General features: G+C 43.5%; 1 protein-coding gene across 30 annotated transcripts in view; it reads left to right on the plus strand.

Moving 5' to 3' along the window:
* The window catches only part of PRRC2C (proline rich coiled-coil 2C), a 121,733-nt gene that overhangs the window by 75,308 nt on the left and 27,764 nt on the right, over positions 1-18,661 (plus strand). For 22 of the 30 annotated variants that reach the window (XM_065554667.1, XM_008162853.4, XM_065554673.1 and 19 more), the window contains 4 exons: positions 6,986-7,075; positions 8,962-9,063; positions 14,480-14,690; positions 16,882-17,085. In XM_065554667.1, coding sequence (XP_065410739.1) covers positions 6,986-7,075; positions 8,962-9,063; positions 14,480-14,690; positions 16,882-17,085 — 607 coding nt within the window. The remainder of the gene's footprint in view (positions 1-6,985; positions 7,076-8,961; positions 9,064-14,479; positions 14,691-16,881; positions 17,086-18,661) is intronic. The other 8 variants (XM_008162856.4, XM_065554675.1, XM_065554676.1 and 5 more) reach the window with 2 other exon arrangements.

The following is an 18,661-nucleotide window of genomic DNA, read 5'->3' on the forward strand; positions in this document are numbered from 1 at the left end:
AGTCATGGGCAATAAACAAAAATTCATAGAAGCCATGACCTGTCTGTTACTCTTGCTGCGGCTCCATGGTTTCCCCCACCACCGTAGTAGCTGGGAGCTGTGGGGTTCCCCCTCTGCTCTCGGCAGCTGGAAGCTGCAGGGTGACGATATATCCCAAAGAGAAAATGGGACACCCCCAGCCGCTCGTCCAAGGCATTCTCCCCCCCCCCCCCTCCCCCTGCGAGGCTGTTGCCCATTGCTGGAACCCTGAGGACCCCCCCCCCCCAGGAGTCTTGTCACCTGTCGCTGGAACCTTGCAGGGAGCTGCTTGTCGCTGCTATCGCCTTATGTACACAGTTTAGTCCTATTCAGTGTCTACTCGGCGCTTCTTGGCTTGTCTCTTGTATTCATTAAATGGAGCATCTCTTGTCACTGTCCAGCAATAGACTGCAAGCACTGATAGGCTCCATTTGCCCTGATAGCGTTTCTCCATTGTTGCAATGTCCTGGTGAAATCGCTCGCCGTGCTCATCGCTCCGCAGTTGGGTGGAAAAAAATCTAGATGAGAGTGCAAAAAATGTATCTTTAGTGACATGTTGCAACCAAGGCTTTTGTATGCCTTGAGGAGGTTTTCCACCAACAACCTGTAGTTGTCTGCCTTGTTGTTTCCGAGAAAATTTATTGCCACTAACTGGAAGGCTTTCCATGCCGTCTTTTCCTTGCCACGCAGTGCGTGGTCAAATGCATTATCTCGAAGAAGTTCACGAATCTGAGGACCGACAAAGACACCTTCCTTTATCTCAGCTTCACTTAACCTTTTGAAATTTTCCACGGAGGTACTTGAAAGCTGCTTGTGTTTTGTCAATGGCCTTGACAAAGTTCTTCATCAGACCCAGCTTGATGTTGAATCAAGGAAGATTTTGTTACTACCCTTACACAAGTGGTGGATGCTGAACACTTTTCCTCCCAGGCTCCAATGACTGTCGGAGTGGCCAATCTTTCTTGATGTAGTGGGAATCTCTTGCACGACTATCCCATTCGCAGAAAAACAGCAGTACTTTGTGAATCCAGTCTGCAGAGCAAGCAAGAGAGCAACAACCTTCAAATCGCCACAATGCTGCCACTGATGTTGGTCATAGTTTATGCACCTCAAAAGTTGTTTCATGTTGTCATAGGTTTCCTTCGTATGGACTGCATGACCAACTGGAATTGATGGCAAAACATTGCCATTATGCAGTAAAACAGCTTTAAGACTCGTCTTCGATGAATCAATGAACAGTCTCCACTCATCTGGATCATGAACGATGTTGAGGGTGCCATCACACCATTGATGTTGTTGCAGGCTACAAGATCACCTTCCATGAAGAAGAATGGGACAAGTTCCTTTTGACGGTCACAGAACATGGAAACCTTAACATCACCTGCCAGGAGATTCCACTGCTGTAGTCTGGAGCCCAACAGCTCTGCCTTACTCTTGAGTAGTTCCAAATCCCTGACAAGGTCATTCAGTTCACCTTGTGTTATGAGGTGTGGTTCAGAGGAGGAGGATGGGAGAAAATGTGGGTCCTGTGACATTGATGGTTCAGGACCAGAAGTTTCATCCTCTTCCTCGTCTGACTCAAGTGAGAATTATTCTGGTGCATCAGGAACCGGCAGTCCTTCTCCGTGGGGTACTGGGCGTATAGCTGATGGAATGTTTGGATAATGCACAGTCCACTTTTTCTTCTTTGACACACCTTTCCCAACTGGAGGCACCATGCAGAAGTAACAATTGCTGGTATGAACTGTTGGCTCTCTCCAAATCATTGGCACTGCAAAAGGCATAATTTCCTTTTCCTGTTCAACCACTGGCGAAGATTTGTTGCACAAGTGTTGCAGCATATGTGTGGGGCCCACCTCTTGTCCCGATCTCCAATTTTGCAGCCAAAATAAAGGTGATAGGCTTTCTTAACCATAGTGGTTATACTGCGCTTTTGTGATGCAAAAGTCACTTCACCACAAACATAGCAGAAGTTATCTGCACTGTTCACACAAGTACGAGGCATCTTTGCTCACTTTGGCTAAACAGAAATGTGTCCCTTTGCAAAATCAAACACTGACAAATAAGAGCACGACACTGTATGATTTCTAGAGCTGATATAGGGCAATTTCTTCAGCAGAGTGATGTAAGCTTCGTTATGATTGCATCATCCATGGCTTCTAGGAATAACATATGTATGCAATTCATATCATGTATGATGCAATACCAGCTTCAGATTGCATCATTCATTGTTTTGCCTAAAAAGCAAGTACTGTCCAAACCCAGTCATAGATTTATTCATAGATCCAGTCAAAGGTGTATTTTAGTAATTTCTGGTTTAAATTGAGATCCCTTCCCTTTATAACTCACTTATCCTCCACCATTCCCAAGTCAAGGGTTGTATATACTGACCCAATAACATATCTTGAAAACTAGAGCCAATCAACAATTTTAAGCCTCATTTTCGTTCTCAGTGACCCAGAATTAGTAAAGTTTGACTACATTTATTTCAGAAGCATTTTGGCTGTAGAGCAGTGCTATTAGCGGTAAATATGCCCAATGGCCTGTGATGGGATCTTAGATGGGGTGGGATCTGAGTTACTACAGAGAATTATTTTCTGGGTGTCTGGCTGGTGAGTCTTGCCCACATGCTCAGGGTTTAGCTGATCGCGATATTTGGAGTTGGGAATTAATTTTCCTCCGGGGCAGATTGTCAGAGGGGTTTTTCGCCTTCCTCTGCAGCGTGGGGCATGGGTCACTTGCTGGAGGATTTTCTACACCTTGAAGTCTTTAAACCATGATTTGAGGACCTCAGTAGCTCAGACATAGGTTATGGGTTTATTACAGGAATGGGTGGGTGAGATTCTGTGTCCTGCGTTGTGCAGGAGGTCAGACTAGATGATCATAATGGTCCCTTCTGATCTTAAAGTCTATGACACTGGAACCCTGCCAGGGTCCCACTGGCTGTCAGCTCAAGAGTCCCACAACCCCTGGATTGAAGCAGAGAACGTCGGGGAGGTCTCTGGAAGGGTTCTGTGACTTCTTCTGTGACATAAACGTAGCCTTAATCATAACTAAATAAAAGGTGGAACAGATTTAGTGTAAATAGTTAACACATTGTAAGAGACCATTTAAGGTGAAGTGGCCAGTTAACACCTCTGCAGGACAAAAATGGAGTTAGTGGGTTAGGGCTTGGCTGCACTACAAAATTAAGTTGACTTAAGTCCAGGTACAGCCATCTGCAGTAATTAAAGCGGTGTTTCACATCCACATTATGGGCATGGCTACGCTTGCAGATGTGAGTTAAACCAGCCCTCGGAGAGCACAGTAGGAAAAGCGCTGCGGTGTGTCCACACTGTCAGATTCAAGCATACTGGCGTGCCCACATTAGCAGCTCTTGCAATGCGACAGAGAGCAGTGCATTCTGGTAGCTATCCCAGCATGCAAGTGGCTGCAGCGTGCTTTTCAAATGGGAGGGGGGAGTGGAGTGTGACAGGGAGTGTGGGGGGGAGTGGGTTTTTGGGGAGCAGAGAGCATGTCAGCATGCTGTCTTGTAAGTTCAGACAGCAGCAGACCCCCCTCGCCTCTCTCACACACTCACAGCAACAACATTCCACACTAATGTCGGCTCACAGCTGGAGCCCCCTTGACCGGAGGCTGACAACCCAAACTGTCAGCCCAGAGCAGGGCTCACAGCTGGAGTGTAGTCTGCAAGTGCCCAACTGGAGCCAGGATTCTGGGAGCTGCCAGGGTCTCCACACTGCAGCAGCAGCCCTGGGAGCCACATCTGCAACCAGGATTCTTGGCACTACTAGGCTCCCATCTCAAGGACAGGGAGCCTACCAGTGGTGAAATTGACATTCATTGACAATAACAGCTGCTGTTGTTTCATATTCCGGCTCCAGCTGTCACTCCATCTCTGTCCTCTTCCTCAAAGGGAGCCTGCATAATACCTTCAAAAGACAACCCCGGAAGCTTAAATTCATAACTTTGCTAGACATTCAAAATCATGGTTTTAATAAAGACACTGGATTTATGCTTCATTACAGCATTCTAGCCCCATAACCTCCACTTTTTGTCCTGACTGCTGAGGTGTTAACTGGCCACTTCACCTTAAATTGTCTTTTACAATAGGTTAGCTACTTATGCTAAACCGTCTGTTCCACTTTGTATTTATCTATAACACTGAGTACCTTTCACAGACCTGAAGAGCTCTGTGTAGCTTGAAAGCTTGTCTTTTTCACCAACACAAATTGGTCTAATAAAATATTTTACCTCACCCACCTTGCGTTTCTAGCAACCTTTAATTTTTAGTTCAGTAAAAAAATTCCTCCAACAAGAAGGGTGTTGCCTAAACAGACAGTTGGTGCATTGTTTCCTGTAGTTAAGACACTTGATTGGTATTCTAGGCCAAAGTCCTGAAGGCACTTAACTTCTGTTGGGTTATTTAAATATATTTGATTGTAAAATTCAAGCATATGTGCAATTTTATTTATAGTCTCAAAGAATGGTAGGTTGATAGAAATCCTAGATTTTAAATGCCTCAACAGCTTCACAAGGAAGAAGTTTAAATGTGAAGCATCTACTGTCAGTTCTGTCTGCCATCTCCCTGGCAGTTTGATATTCATTGATTTAGTGACTATGTACCTTTGCATTCTGATTCGCACCCTTCCTGATGAAGTTGGTCAAGTCTTTCTGAAACAAGAACAAGACACCCTTCCTTTGGTTGTGCTGATGACTTCTTGGGGGTTTAATCAATATCTTGGTAGTGACTATCACAGCCTTGAGAAATGCAGTGGGTATACACCTGTTTTCATAGGTAGGCAGTGGGCTTGATCCTCCACTGTTACTAGTTCAGTATAATTACACTGGCATAATATGAAGAATCAGATCTCTTATTGTCATAAAGACCTATAACTTAGTAAGTGGCAAATACAGCAGTGTTGCTAGTGAAAGTGAACTCATTTCAGTCTTGTCCCAAACAATGTTCAGTCCTGTAAGAGTGAAGATAATGAGAAGCCTGGTGCAGGCTCTTTGCACCTTTTAGAAGTTACTTTGGTTTTGACATGTAAAGCACCTAACTTTACAATGCCTGCTAGAACATCTCTGTTCAGGCTGCTAGGACAGCAGTTCTCAAACTTTTGTACTGGTGACCCCATTCAAATAGCAAGCTTCTGAGTGCGACCCACCCCCTTATAAATTAAAAACACATTTTTTTATATTTAACACCATTCTAAATGCTGGATGCGAAGCGGGGTTTTGGGTGGAGGCTGACAGCTCATGACCCCCCCATTTAATAACCTTGCGACCCCTTGAGGGGTCCCGACCCCCCAGTTTGAGAACCCCTGTGCTAGTATCTTCGGATCAGGTTCTACAAGTGACCACTCCAGTGAATACTGCATCCTGAGATCATACTTGGAAGAGTGTGGTCAGAAGTATGTATTCCATGTACTTTGACAACCAGAGGACGACAAGAACTAAACCATATTATTCAAGTTATTTCTCTTCACCAGCCCTAGTAGGGAGTGGTGGCAGTGGATACCAACTCAATGGCGAGACCTCATTGGAAGCCAATATCAATACAGAGAACACAGAGCAGGAATTTCAGATCAATATCAAGCAACATACCTAGCTTGTTCCCTGGAAATGTTCCTGCAGGAAGTCATCACCTAATGAGGATTGAGGACAATGACTTTATTGAACAAAGGGGGATGTATGTACAGTATCCTGGCAATCACTGGCGGCAGCTAGTTCAGTTAAAAGTGAACCTTGGATCTTAGTGCAGGGAAACCTAAATAGGAGGGCAGGTGAGCGCAGCAGAATGATCCTGGATAAGGAAGACTGGAACTTTCATCCTCATCTATACCATGAAATCACTTTCCAGGCAGAAAAATCCAAGGGGGAAATCATCCATCATCCATGGAAAAATCATAAAAGGTACTTTCCAGAAGGGATTCCGGGAACAGTAGCAGTTGACTGTCTCTCCACTAGTATTGGGCCAAGGATCATCTTTCTACTTTTCCCCAATCTTTCTGAACTCAGGAAGTGTTTTTAAAAAGTTAGTCTCACATAGTAATTAGCAGACCTAGAAATGGCAATTTGGTCCTCCTTTTGGTTCCAGACAAGACCCAACATCCTTTTGCAAGGACTAATTCTACACCTCTTGTCGCACTCAGCATGGTAGTATAGCTTTAGAAAAGGAATCCTGGAGACAGAAATGCTGTTTGGAAGAGGGTATTAAAACCTGGCTTTGTATTCCGAAGAGTTGGGTTTGAATGCTCATACAAGAATTTTAATGACTTCAGGAACTAGTGCGAGGAGTGTTTCATCCTGTAATGAGCTAGTAAAAATTCATAATTTTTTGCTTTGAGTTGACTTCTTAGTTACCTTTTTAAAACTTGCTAAGATCTTGCCATTTCCACATCAGTTTCTTTCACTGGCCACTTGCCACCAGTGAAATTTCTTGTATGTGCACTTTGATTTCTCCACCTGTTCATCTTTTCAGAAAAAGAAAAGTCTCAGCCCTTTAGAGAAAAGTGCATATTCATCCCTTCCATTCTTTTTTTTTAATCTGGAGAGCCTTCTCTTTCATCTGCTTACTTAAGAAACATCTGATCTTATTTTATACTGTTTTCTTCTGTTTTATAGCCGTGTGCATTATATTAAAAGTTGTATTTAACTTCTAAAAGTTATCATCTGAACCACATACATGATTAAAGGCGAGGCTTTTCTGGGATATGCTGCCTCTGACAGAGCTGAAATTTTCCACATATTCTTCTAGTGCAAAGTAACTCAGCAGTGAGAATTGCCGGACATGCCTTCTGAGAAAATAAATTAATACGTGTGATGAAATTCTGTCGTCATACTGCTTGGTGAACTGCCTCTATGTAAAAGATAGTCAGACCACTGTCTGAAAAGACTAAGCCTGAGACTAGAAAACCTAGTTTAGATAGGGGGTTCATTTTAATGGACTTATTTTTCTTCACAGGAGTCTGTGACAGACTACACTACACCTTCTTCTCATCCTAACAGTGTGGCTGCTAGCAGTACAAAAATGGAGGAGACTTTGGTGACTAATGTAAGTCTATTGTAGTGAATCTCTTGACTTAGGACAGGGAAAATGTATTTATACTCTTGTCTTCCTTTTTAAAAGCACAGAATGTTACATTCAGTTAGCTATTAATTAGGTTTCCATTATGTTAACCAGCTGCTCATTGTGTAATTCCACTGGGGGGGGGGGAAACAACAACAACTTAGTTTGGTTAGTACCTGTCTGAGTTCTTTGTGTGTTACATGGTGTTTCTTGTCTTTAAATAACGAAAAATTTGGAAGCCTATGTAAGGGAAAGATATTTTTAGAGGATACTTGAAAAGAGATGGGGTCAAGATTCAGGAAGACCGTTCCAGATAGCAGGAATTAGAGAAGTTACCCTCAACAGCATTTGTGAGACTAAGGGAAAGAAGAGGCCTGTACTAGTAGTTAGAGATGGAGTCTGTAAGCTAGGCTAAGGAAAGTCCCCTATAGAATTATTTTGATCTGGATCCTGAAATTAATTGTGGCTATCAAATGTGAGGGAACCAACTTAGTGGAGTATTTAAAGTAGACAGCAGAGTTCAATGATAAAGCTTGAAGTACTTCCCACAAAGCCAGCAATCCTGGCTTTGTGGGATTTGTTGTCTGTATTAGTTTCTCTTATGGTGAGAGAGAGTACTAATTAGCATATGACTCATAGTGACTTCAAATGTATCTTGAACTCAGTGGGTCTCTGTCAAGAGTAGGAACCTGGATCTTGTGATTCTGTTATTTTGAACAAAGCAAATATAACTAGCTCAGAGTTGACTGGATTTGGGGGAATTGTGACAGGTCCTATTCCTACATCTCTCCCGAGAGAGCTTATAATTTTAAAATAAACTTTATTCCTATTCAATGAATTTAGTGATAGCAACATCCTTAATGCATTTTTGTGGTAATGGTGTTTGTAGCTACTCCTGCGCACCTCTTCCGTTCATAATGCTGTGATTTTTTTTTTTTTTTTTTTGGTGCTATTTGTTAGTGGTAGATTCCTATCATAGGCAAAATATGATACTTTGTCTTGTAATTCCTTGGTCCTGCTGATCTTGGTGTATTGCCTTGTTGCCTGGTAGAGTTGGATACACACATAGGAAATATGGTCTCCCAGCAACAACAGATTTGTGCTTTTGTCTAGTTTCAAAGTTTCAGTACATGTATTTTGAGATTAATCTCATTATGTGGCAGCTCTGTATGCTCTGTGCCTAAACTAAGAGTTGGTGATAGACAGGAGTAAGAGACTATTACTGTACCAAGGATTATAGCAACACTTTCTCAGATCTTGTGTTTACGACCTTGAGCAAATCCATCATTAGCTTTTTCTTGTGCAACAATTGATTGCATTTTGTCAAATTTGCATTCTTTCTCCTAAACTTGGCCTTTGTATGAGAGTCCTATTGAAAGTGGGCTAGGAAACTAGAAATAGTCATATGCAAGCATTAGTTGCCAGGTATAGTTTTGCTTATTTTGTGGTCCTGTGACTTTGAAGAACATAGTTTCTTTATTTCTTTCTTTCTCTTTTTTTTTAGAAGTTGCATCTCAGAGTTTGGATCCTAATAGGGCCAGGCTTGATTTGGGAATAATTTTGTACCCCATTGAACTAAAAATACATTTTGGGCTAAATTCCCAAAGAGCTAAATGACATTTGACTATACAGAAAACATTGGTGCATGGACAAATAAGCCTGCAGTCACTCTCAGAGATGACCGGTATTACATGAACACATATTAAATAACCTTTCCCCTCCAAATTTTCATCCTAGTTTGTCAAAACATCCCTGCTAAAAGCTCAAGCCTCGAAGAAAATTTAATTTATTAGCACCGCTTGAGCATGTGCTCTTAAGGGGCTTTTGTAGCAGACTTAGTTAGAATGTGATGTGTGTTGCCTGCCTTTCAGGTGCCCCTGCCCCACACCCTTCCCCTCCCTAGGAGGGAGACTCTACAACAGAGCTCCAGCCTAACTCCAGTTTCTCCCGCTACCGTGGACCTCACCCTCAAGGTATGTACCACATCCCTCTAAGGGTCATTTTCTTGCATGCAAGGGAAAAAGATAATGGAGAACTTGCTGGTGAACCTTTTTAGAGCCTTCCTTTGTTTCCTCTTCTGAACTGCTTTTGCATATAAACAGATGGCTGAAACAAAAGGGTGTATCAAAGGGAATGCATTAAATTACAAATCTCTTTAACCCCATTTTGCATTAACACTTGGCCTCAATCTTGACTCCCACTACCCTAAGAGTTAATTCTAGGGAGACACATGTAAGAGTGTAAATATTGTGGCATGCTGCTCATGACAGAAACCTGTCATATTTTGACGTTTTGGTGGATAGGTCTGTTTAAAACAAGCTGGTTACAGATTGATGGTTGTACAGGTTTTTAAAAACGGAGTAGTGCGTTGGCTTCAGCAAGCAGTACTTGACTTTCTTAGCTCTTTCCTTTTGATTAGTGATGTGTGACTTGTACAGTTAAATGATTGGAGTAGTAAATAATGACAAGTAGGTTGGCAGTAAGTTATTTTATGTCAACAGCTATTGTCTCATATAAACTAGTACAAAAGTGCTTTGCTATACTTGTGGTGGTTGACATTTCACGCTCCTTTATTGAGCAGTGTGGAGCAAGTATGTGAGAGCATTTGGTCTATGGCATGTATGTAGTCTGATGTTGGGAGGGTTTGGATTGTGTGCTATATAACTCACTAACATTATTAAGCTGGTCTCTGTCCTTTGGCTATAGCATTTTTAGGAGAGTCTATCCTTTCCAGTGCCATAGATGAGTTATGTGATAGTGCTTTTATACACTGAACTAGTAAAAGCATTGCAACTTCCTCTAATTTTCAGAAGGCAGAATGTTGTCCAAACTAGAACTCACTCGAAAGAGGATTGGATGCATAGCTAACTGGCTTTCAAGGAATTTTCATGCAACTCCCAGTGAGAATTTCTCACTGAACTGGTTTTGTGATGGATGAAAGTTTCTTACCAGTTTTCATGGTCCGTATCCTTACAATACAGCACAACCCAGTGGTGCAACCCTAGTTACTGTTAATTATCCTCCCCTCTTTTTGTTTGTATATGTTTAAAGTGTCTCAGCCAGGAAAAATGTTAGTCTATTTTAAGAAAAAAAGATGTGTGAGGTCAGAACAGTGGTTTTAATTTGGGGAGGTGATAGAGAAGGAAGAGTAATTTAGCAAGGGGAACTCTACTAGCCTGCTAAAATTTGAAATGTAATTTATTATTTATCAATAATCTAACTTTCTGGTGTCTGGAAGCACTTTTTTAAATTGTTACCTTTACATGTTAAACTTAATAGCACAACATCTGGAAATACGTAGTTCATTCACTAAACACTTGTTACAAATAGGATTTATTACCCATAGTGAGAGCACAGTTTCACACCTGAGCAGAGTGAGTTCCTTTTGTGTATATTTTCTTGTCCTGTAACTTTGTTGGGGCACCTCTATACCAGGGTGATTTAATTGTCCTAATAAACACTTGATAGATGATGGCTATCTCCACAGTAGGTCTGATGAGGAATTTTGTCTAAAATCTATGCTGCAGTGCTTTGAGTCTACAACATTTTGGGAAGCCGCCCCCCCCCCCCCCCCCGGTATCATGACATCTACTCAGACATTCAGGGTTTGCATCTCTTCCTGCAAATACCAAAGGCAGTTCACACTTTTTCAGGGCATTCTAGGACTTGACCATGCCCCTACCATCTTCATACCAGAGTCACTGGTACCCAAACAGAACATTGCTACTATTCTCCCATCCTATTGAATGTAATCCTTGCTTTTAAAAGCTGCTTTGAGGGCAGCAGTGAGCATTATCTTCCAACTCTCCTCCCTTAGGTCTGGTCTATACTACCCGCCTGAATCGGCGGGTAGAAATCGACCTCTCGGGGATCGATTTATCGCGTCCCGTTGGGACGCGACAATCGATCCCCGAATCGGCGCTCTAACTCCACCAGCAGAGGTGGTAGTAAGCGCCGCCGACAAAAAGCGGCAGAAGTCGATTTTGCCGCCGTCCTCACAACGGGGTAAGTCGGCTGCAATACGTCGAATTCAGCTACGCTATTCACGTAGCTGAATTTGCGTATCTTAAATCGACTCCCCGCTGTAGTGTAGATGTACCCTCAGAGGAACAAGAGTTTCTAGGCTTTTCTTCTGGAATGGAATAACCCTCCAGCCTCCTATCATAGCATTCCATCTGCAAGGAGATCCTCTCAGAAGAAATGGGAGGGGGAGGGGGCAGGGGACTCTGCCACAATTGCTCCTTTCTCTGGGCTTCACTCTGCCAGGGAAAGATACTCCAAGTGGAAGGCTTGTTGGGATCTCTGCTTCCATCACATCAACCAAGACTTCTCGGGAGACACCTTTGCAAAGACAGGTCAGCCATGTTAGGACTTAGCCAGGCCTTTGCTGATCAAGGGCTCTTTGTGGGGAAAGTCCACAATCCTCTTAAACTTCCCTATCCAACATACTTCTAAATTCCAGAGTTGCATCTAAATGTTCTAAGTGAGTAACCGAGTCATTTGGCAAGGAATCTGCCTCTGTTTCTGTCCTTGCTCACAGAAACTGTTTTTTCTTAGGGAAGTTTTCTCTTCCTCTGCAATCATTTATTGACTTCTGAATGCTGGGACCCTGGAGCACTTGAGTTGGCTAAGGCCCAAACAGTATCAACAGGTGAGAGGCCTCAGGTTGACCGTTGTGTTTTCCGTGCCCCCACTATCCAACACACCCCCTGTCCCCCGGATGAAAAAAACCACAAAGATCCAAAAACCGAGAGAGAGAAGGTAAAATCATTCTGGATGCTCTTGCTGCTTCTTTAAGGTCTTAGAATTGAGAGAACTTCTTTCTCCCAAACATGTTTGAAACATTTGGTATGAGGGAGAGAGGTAGCATGGATACTCCCTGGAATTTCACATCCCTTCATCCTTTCTCTGATCTTGAGAGGCGATGAGAAACTTAACATTCTGCAGGAGCCCTAATCCTACAGCTAGGAAAACAAAGCTTAAAGAAGGAAGCTGTTCAGGACTCTGCTGCATGCTCTTCATAGTTAGAGAAAGGGTCGGGTGGAGTCTGGGCCAATCTGGTCCCAGAGGGTGAATAGGGTTGATAAAAGACAAAATTCAGGATGGCGATTCTAGCTTCTGCTATCACTGGAACCACTCCATGAGACCTTCCAACATCAATGGACCTGGCAAAAGCTTATTTACATATTCTGGTCTGACCCTTGTCACAGACACTTGTTCAGTTTGACTCCAGAAATTGCCAATATTAGTTTAAAAAAAATTACTTGTCTGTCATCTTCCCCTATGGTGTTTACAAAGGTAATGATAGTGATATAGCCTGGCTGAGGAATCTAAGGTCTTAGATATATCTATTCTTACCAGATTTGTGACAAACTTGTTCTCCCTGCTCTCCCTATGAAGATGGTCTACCCCAGGATCAGAATAGCATGTGGGTGAGACAATGGCTTACCTACAGGAAAGGTTCCACGAGATCCAGGCACTGAACTCTGAGGTATCAAGGAGCAAAGCGTCATTCATCCATACCTGCAGGTGCTAGGTCTTAGTCTCACTCAGAAATTGCTCCATGTAAAACACTACATGTGGATGCTTCAAGGAATTTAATTTACTATTAAGAATATAGTCTCCTTACAGTTTTGGGAAATACTCATCTGGTTTGAGGGTGGAAGGGGGTGTGAACAAATCTGGCTCACATCTGATATATTTATTAAAAGAGGCTCAGCCTCAGTGCATGTGTTTTATGGGAGGAATCTGTCCCCAAAAGGGAAGTAGTCAAGTCACACATTTTCTATGAAGTGTGTAAAAGCACTTGTGTGGAGGGAAAAGAAACTTGAAATAGTTCTTCCTGTCTGATACCTTTTTACACTTCAACAGTGGAAATTTAAATACAAATTATATTGTTTTTTCTATCATTTTCTATGATGTATAGACAAATAACATAACTTAAATTAGGGACATGCGGACCTAATTTCCGTAAATTTCCAAAGTAGTTGCAGCCATGCTCTGTTATAATATAATCGGAGGTGTGGCCATCAGAGACTACTTGTCCAGTAAGAAGTGCTACATCTCGGTTCAAGTGACTAGGCCATTCTGATCAGACTTGCGCATTTTCAGCACTGAATGAGTTTGGTTCTGAACAAGGCACCAAATGAAAATAGTTCCTGCCCTCAACAGTTTGTAATCTGATAAATGAAGAATTGCAACATGGAACCCATAGTCTCCAATGGCTAAACCTCAACATTAAATATGTGGGCATTTGTCATTGTAGAACTTCATGGACCATAATAATTTAAGTTTGTGGCAAGTCTAATTTGAAAATTTATACTAAAATTTCCTTCCCTTTGTCAGTTTAACATACTCCCTCAACATTCTCCCTAGAATTATTGCATGGGATTCAAAGGTTTGCTGTTAAATTATAATAGTGCTAAAATCTTGGGATTTTTTTTTGGCTCCAGTCAACCACTAGGTTGTTTTAGATCAGTTTGTGGAACAGCTTAGAAATACATATTTTTTTAAACACTTCAAAAACATGTTTGACTCTGACTATATTTGTTGCTATGCAAGATTACATACATCCATGATTACAGAAAGTAGGATTTGACTTTTTTGTGTATTTATTTTTTCCTCTAACATGAGCAGTGGGCATGAGACACTTATATTTGGTACAGTTTCAGCCCCAAATTATTTTCTTTAAGGTTTTAAAATATGCAGCCAAACAAGCATACTAGTTATGTGGTGGTATGTAGTCCTATGTTAAAATTACAAAATAAAATGGACATTGTATTCAAATATGCCTTTTTGATAAAAATGATCTTTTTGTACTCCCTTAAATGGTTACGGATCATACTGAAGATAGAAACTTGCGCTTCTGTGGTTGTGACGTTTTTCATTGCAACATGCATCAGCTATGTCCAATCTCAGAAACACTTTCTTACCTTTTTGCACCAGTGATTATCAAAACCATTTAATTTTAAAGCGAATATTTTTATTTTAGAACCTATTTTTATGGTATTTTAAGCATGTATGAAACAATATATTTCCCTTACTCCCACTCCCCTCCTTGGTGGGGGAGGGGGGGAGGCGGGGAGGAGACAAGTTAGTGTGAGCAAATTTAATCTTGGATACTGAAAATTTAAAATGGTTGATTACTTTTGTCAGTTGGAGCTATTCGGAAGCTCCCACTTAGGGCTATAGGTTTTTTGCATGAACACACAGCATTGTGCAATCATAGTGATCAAATGTTAAGCAAGGAGGCTTGCAGGTAGCCTGTACTTCCTTTTTAACTAAAATGAATTGTTAACTGAAGGACTAACCGAAGAGAGAAAATCTTCTAAATAGCTAATCTGTTTCTCTTTTTAAAAAAGAAAAAAACTTCCTTTTTTTCCTAAATAGATGGAGTCTGCACGTAAAGCATGGGAGAATTCTCCAAATGTGGGGGAGAAGAGTTCTCCAATAACCTCAACGGCATCTCCCATAACTGGAGGTAACAGTGGAAGCAGTAGCAGTAGCAGTGGACCAAGTAGTGGCACTTACAGCTCTTTCTCAAGTGCATCAATGCCTCCTATTCCTGTGGCATCAGTTACACCTACAACTTCATTATCAGGTATAACTCTTTACATTGCATATTATGTGTTGCATCACCCCCTTTATCCAGTTTACTTGTGTTACCCTTTGATCGTGCCAACCTCATCGCTTTCTTTGAGATTAGATATTGGGTTCTAGTCTGTTCGGTGCAAGCCACAATTTACCAAAACCCACTTATCGGGAGGTCTGATATTTCCCCTATAATTTTACTGCATATCCAACTGGGGAGAGGGGGTTTTCTTGTTTCCCTTTTCTAGGGTTACCATATTTCAACAATCAAAAAAGAGGACGGGAGGAGCCCCGCCCCCGTCCTGTCCTAGCCCCGCCCCTTCCATTCCCTCCCACTTCCTGCCCCCTCAGAACCCCCAACCCTCCCCCCCACTCCTTGTCCCCTGACTGCCCCCCAGGACTCCACCCCCTCCCTAAGCCTCCCTGCCTCTTGTCCCCTGACTGCCCCCTCCTGAGACTTTCCCCACATCCTAACTGGCCCCCTAGGACCCTACCCCCTACCTGTCCCCTGACTGCCCCAACCCTTATCCACACCCCCACCACCTGACAGCCCCCCCCCCCCCCCCCCCCCCCCAGAACTCCTGACCCATCTAAACCCCTCTGCTCCCTGTCCCCTGACTGCCCCCTCCTGGGACCCCTGCTCCTAACTGCCCTCCAGAACCCCACCCCCTACCTAAGCCTCCCTGTTCCTTATCCCCTAACTGCCCCTTCCTAAGACCCCTCTCCCTAACTGCCCCCCAGGACCCTACCTCCTACCTGTACCCTGACTGCCCAAAACCTTATCCACCCCCCCCCCCAGAAAGCCCCTTGTCCCCTGACTGCCCCCTCCTGGGACCCCTGCTCCTAACTGCCCTCCAGAACCCCACCCCCTACCTAAGCCTCCCTGTGCCTTGTCCCCTGACTGCCCCCTCCTGGGACCCCTGCTCCTAACTGCCCTCCAGAACCCCACCCCCTACCTAAGCCTCCCTGTGCCTTGTCCCCTAACTGCCCCCTCCTGAGACCCCCCCCACCTGTACTCTGCCCAAAACCTTACACCCCCAACCCCCAGACAGCCCCCCCCCTGAACTCCTGACCCATCCAACCCTCCCCCCTGCTCCCTGTCTCTTGACTACCCCCCCCCCCCGAACCTCCCTGCCGCTTCTCTGACCCCCGGCCCCCTTACTGTGCTGCCGAGCGGCGCGCTCGACAGCGGGGGAGGGGAGCAGGCTCGGAGCTCCAGACGGCGAACGGCCGGCGATCTGCGAATGCAGGGAGGGAGGGGGAGGGAGAGAGAGCAGGGGACTGGTCTCAAGTTTCAGGAGAGAGGAGGGGGGAAGTGGAGGAAGGGCTCTGGCTACCGGAGCCCCGAGCGAGTGGCACCATCCGTCCGGCTGCCCTGTAAGCCCCGCACGCTCTGCATGGGGGGAAGTCCGGACATTGACAAATTCCCCCCGGACGCTATTTTTAACTTAAAAAAGCCGGACATGTCCGGGGGAATCCGGACGAATGGTAACCCTACCTTTTCTAGTTGGGTGCATCTGGAAGATACGGTTTAGGAAGCTCCTCTTACCCACCTTCCTCTTCAGCTGGCTGCACAGAATTTTTTGTGTATAATATAGCTGCTCTCCCTCTCCTTGTAGTCTTCTTGCAGTTGGCCTTGGGGAAACCAGTAGCTGTGGCAGCTACCCAGTTCCCACAGTTGTCTGAAAATCTCCAGATTTTGTTTTTCAGTAGTGCTGACTGAGGCCTCTTTGTGGTAGACACTATACAAACATATATAATATGAGAGTATCTCACAAGACTTTCAGATAACAGGTTTCACTACTGTTATGCACAAACATTAGTGGGAAAGTGTTTGACTCCCACTATAGCTTACAAAAGTGGCAAAAAAATTAAAATTTGGTATCCAATTAAATTTTCTCATATGTGGCCTTTAAAGGGAATGTGTGCTCCAATCCCAGCTAAGGTGACTGAAGAAGGTTTCTTACTATGGCAAACTGATATTCTCTGGATAACTGGAACAGAAAGCGCAATCATGTTTTAAGAAATATTAAGGTTTTGGCACCCCAGCCATACAGCCATCTCTATAAGTACTTTTTTATTATTCACCCTTGCCAGTGGTAGTCGATGCTTCCAACATTTTGTCAGACCTACTCAAAGATAAGTTTCTGAATGATCATTTTAAATCGTTTGATACATGTTGTTTTTTTTCCCCAATCCAGGAGCTGGAACATACACTACCTCTTCACTGAGTACAAAGTCTACAACCACTTCAGATCCTCCTAATATCTGTAAAGTGAAACCACAGCAGTTGCAAACAAACAGCCTTGCTTCTGCTAGTCACTTCTCCCAGCTAAGCTGCATGCCATCCCTCATTGCCCAGCAGCAGCAGAGTCCACAGGTCTATGTGTCTCAGTCTGCAGCAGGTAATAGTGTTTGTGAGGTTGGAAAGGAAAGGTGCTAGCTAGTTCTTTGTTTTCTTTGGAGTTCAGTTAAACAAGTTGGTAGGACTTAAAAAAAAAAAAATCATAGTACAACTCAGATGAAATTCTCTGAAGTTAGTGATATACTTCTAAGTTATTACATACTCTACGTTCCATTTTTACCACCTGCAGCAAAAACAGAATGACTAGAGGGCAGGTTACATACCTGCTTATACACTAGTATTACCTTGTGCATATGTTGTGGTCAAGCCCTGCACAATATGGATATGGAATGGTGTTACATTGACCAACATACTTCAAAAGAAACTTCCATTAAATAAAACAAGTTTGTATCTTCTCTGTATTTATTAATCCCTTTTGCTGTAACCTGCTTTGCATATTTTAATTTTAAATCTGTATTTGTTTAAACTTAGTCATCTCTGTTTTTAGTCTAATTTTATAAACTCTCTTCAGTGATACCTTTCTCTGACTATAAAGAAACTACACCTCTACCCCGATATAACGTGGTCCTCAGGAGCCAAAAATCACTACCGCGTTACAGGTGAAACCCTGTTATATCGGGGTAGCGGCAGCAGGGCTTCAGCGGTGATTTAAAGAGCCCGGGGCTCTGGCCGCAGGGAGCCCCAGGCCCTTTAAATCGCCGGCCAAGTCCCAGGGTAGCGGCATGGCTCCAGCGATGATTTAAAGGGCCCGGGGCTCCCCGCTGGAGCCCCGAGCCCTATAAATTGTCGCCTGAGCCCCGCTGCTGGAGCCCCGGGGTTACTGAGCTATATGTGAACCCGTGTTATATCTGGTCGCGTTTTATTAGGGTAGAGATGTACATGGGTTTTTTCCTTTAAATTGCATAAATTAACATGTTCTTCACACAATGCTTAGTTATAAAATAGGGCATTTAGAGGTTTGCCCATTATTTACCATACCACTAAATTTCATGGGATTCAGGATGCATATGCACAATTTATAAATATGCAAAAGCTCAAAGGGCAGGTGGGGCCCACCTTTCACTTGTACATAAGAATGCCATAGTGGTTCAGACCAGTGGGCCATCTAGCCCCGTATCCTGTCTTCTGAGCAGTGGCCGGTACCAGATACTTCAGAAGAATGAACAGGGCAATTTATCAAGCGATCCCCTGTTGTCCAGCTTCTGGGAGGCAGGGGTTATGTGACAGACCCAGAGCATGGGGTTGCATCCCTGACCATCTTGACTAATAGCCATTGATGGACCTATCCTTCAAGAACTTGCCTAATTATTTTTTTAAACCAGTTGCGCTTTTGGCCTTCACAACATCTCCTGAAATGAATTCCACGGGTTGACTGTGTGTGGTGTGGGGGAAAAGTACTTCTGTTTGTTTATTTCATTGGGTTCTTGTGCAGTGGGTACGGGTGAATAACACTTATTTATTCACTTTCTCCATGCCGTTCATGGTTTTATAGACCTCTATCCTACCTCCTGCCCCCTCCCCCCTAAGTTCTTTTTTTTTTTTTTTTAAGATGAACAATCCCTCCCCTTCTATGGGCAGGTCTACACTACAGCAGGGATTGATGCTCTGAGATCAGT

This window comes from Chrysemys picta, chromosome 8 (assembly GCF_011386835.1).
Source record: "Chrysemys picta bellii isolate R12L10 chromosome 8, ASM1138683v2, whole genome shotgun sequence".
Lineage (NCBI taxonomy): Eukaryota > Metazoa > Chordata > Testudines > Emydidae > Chrysemys > Chrysemys picta.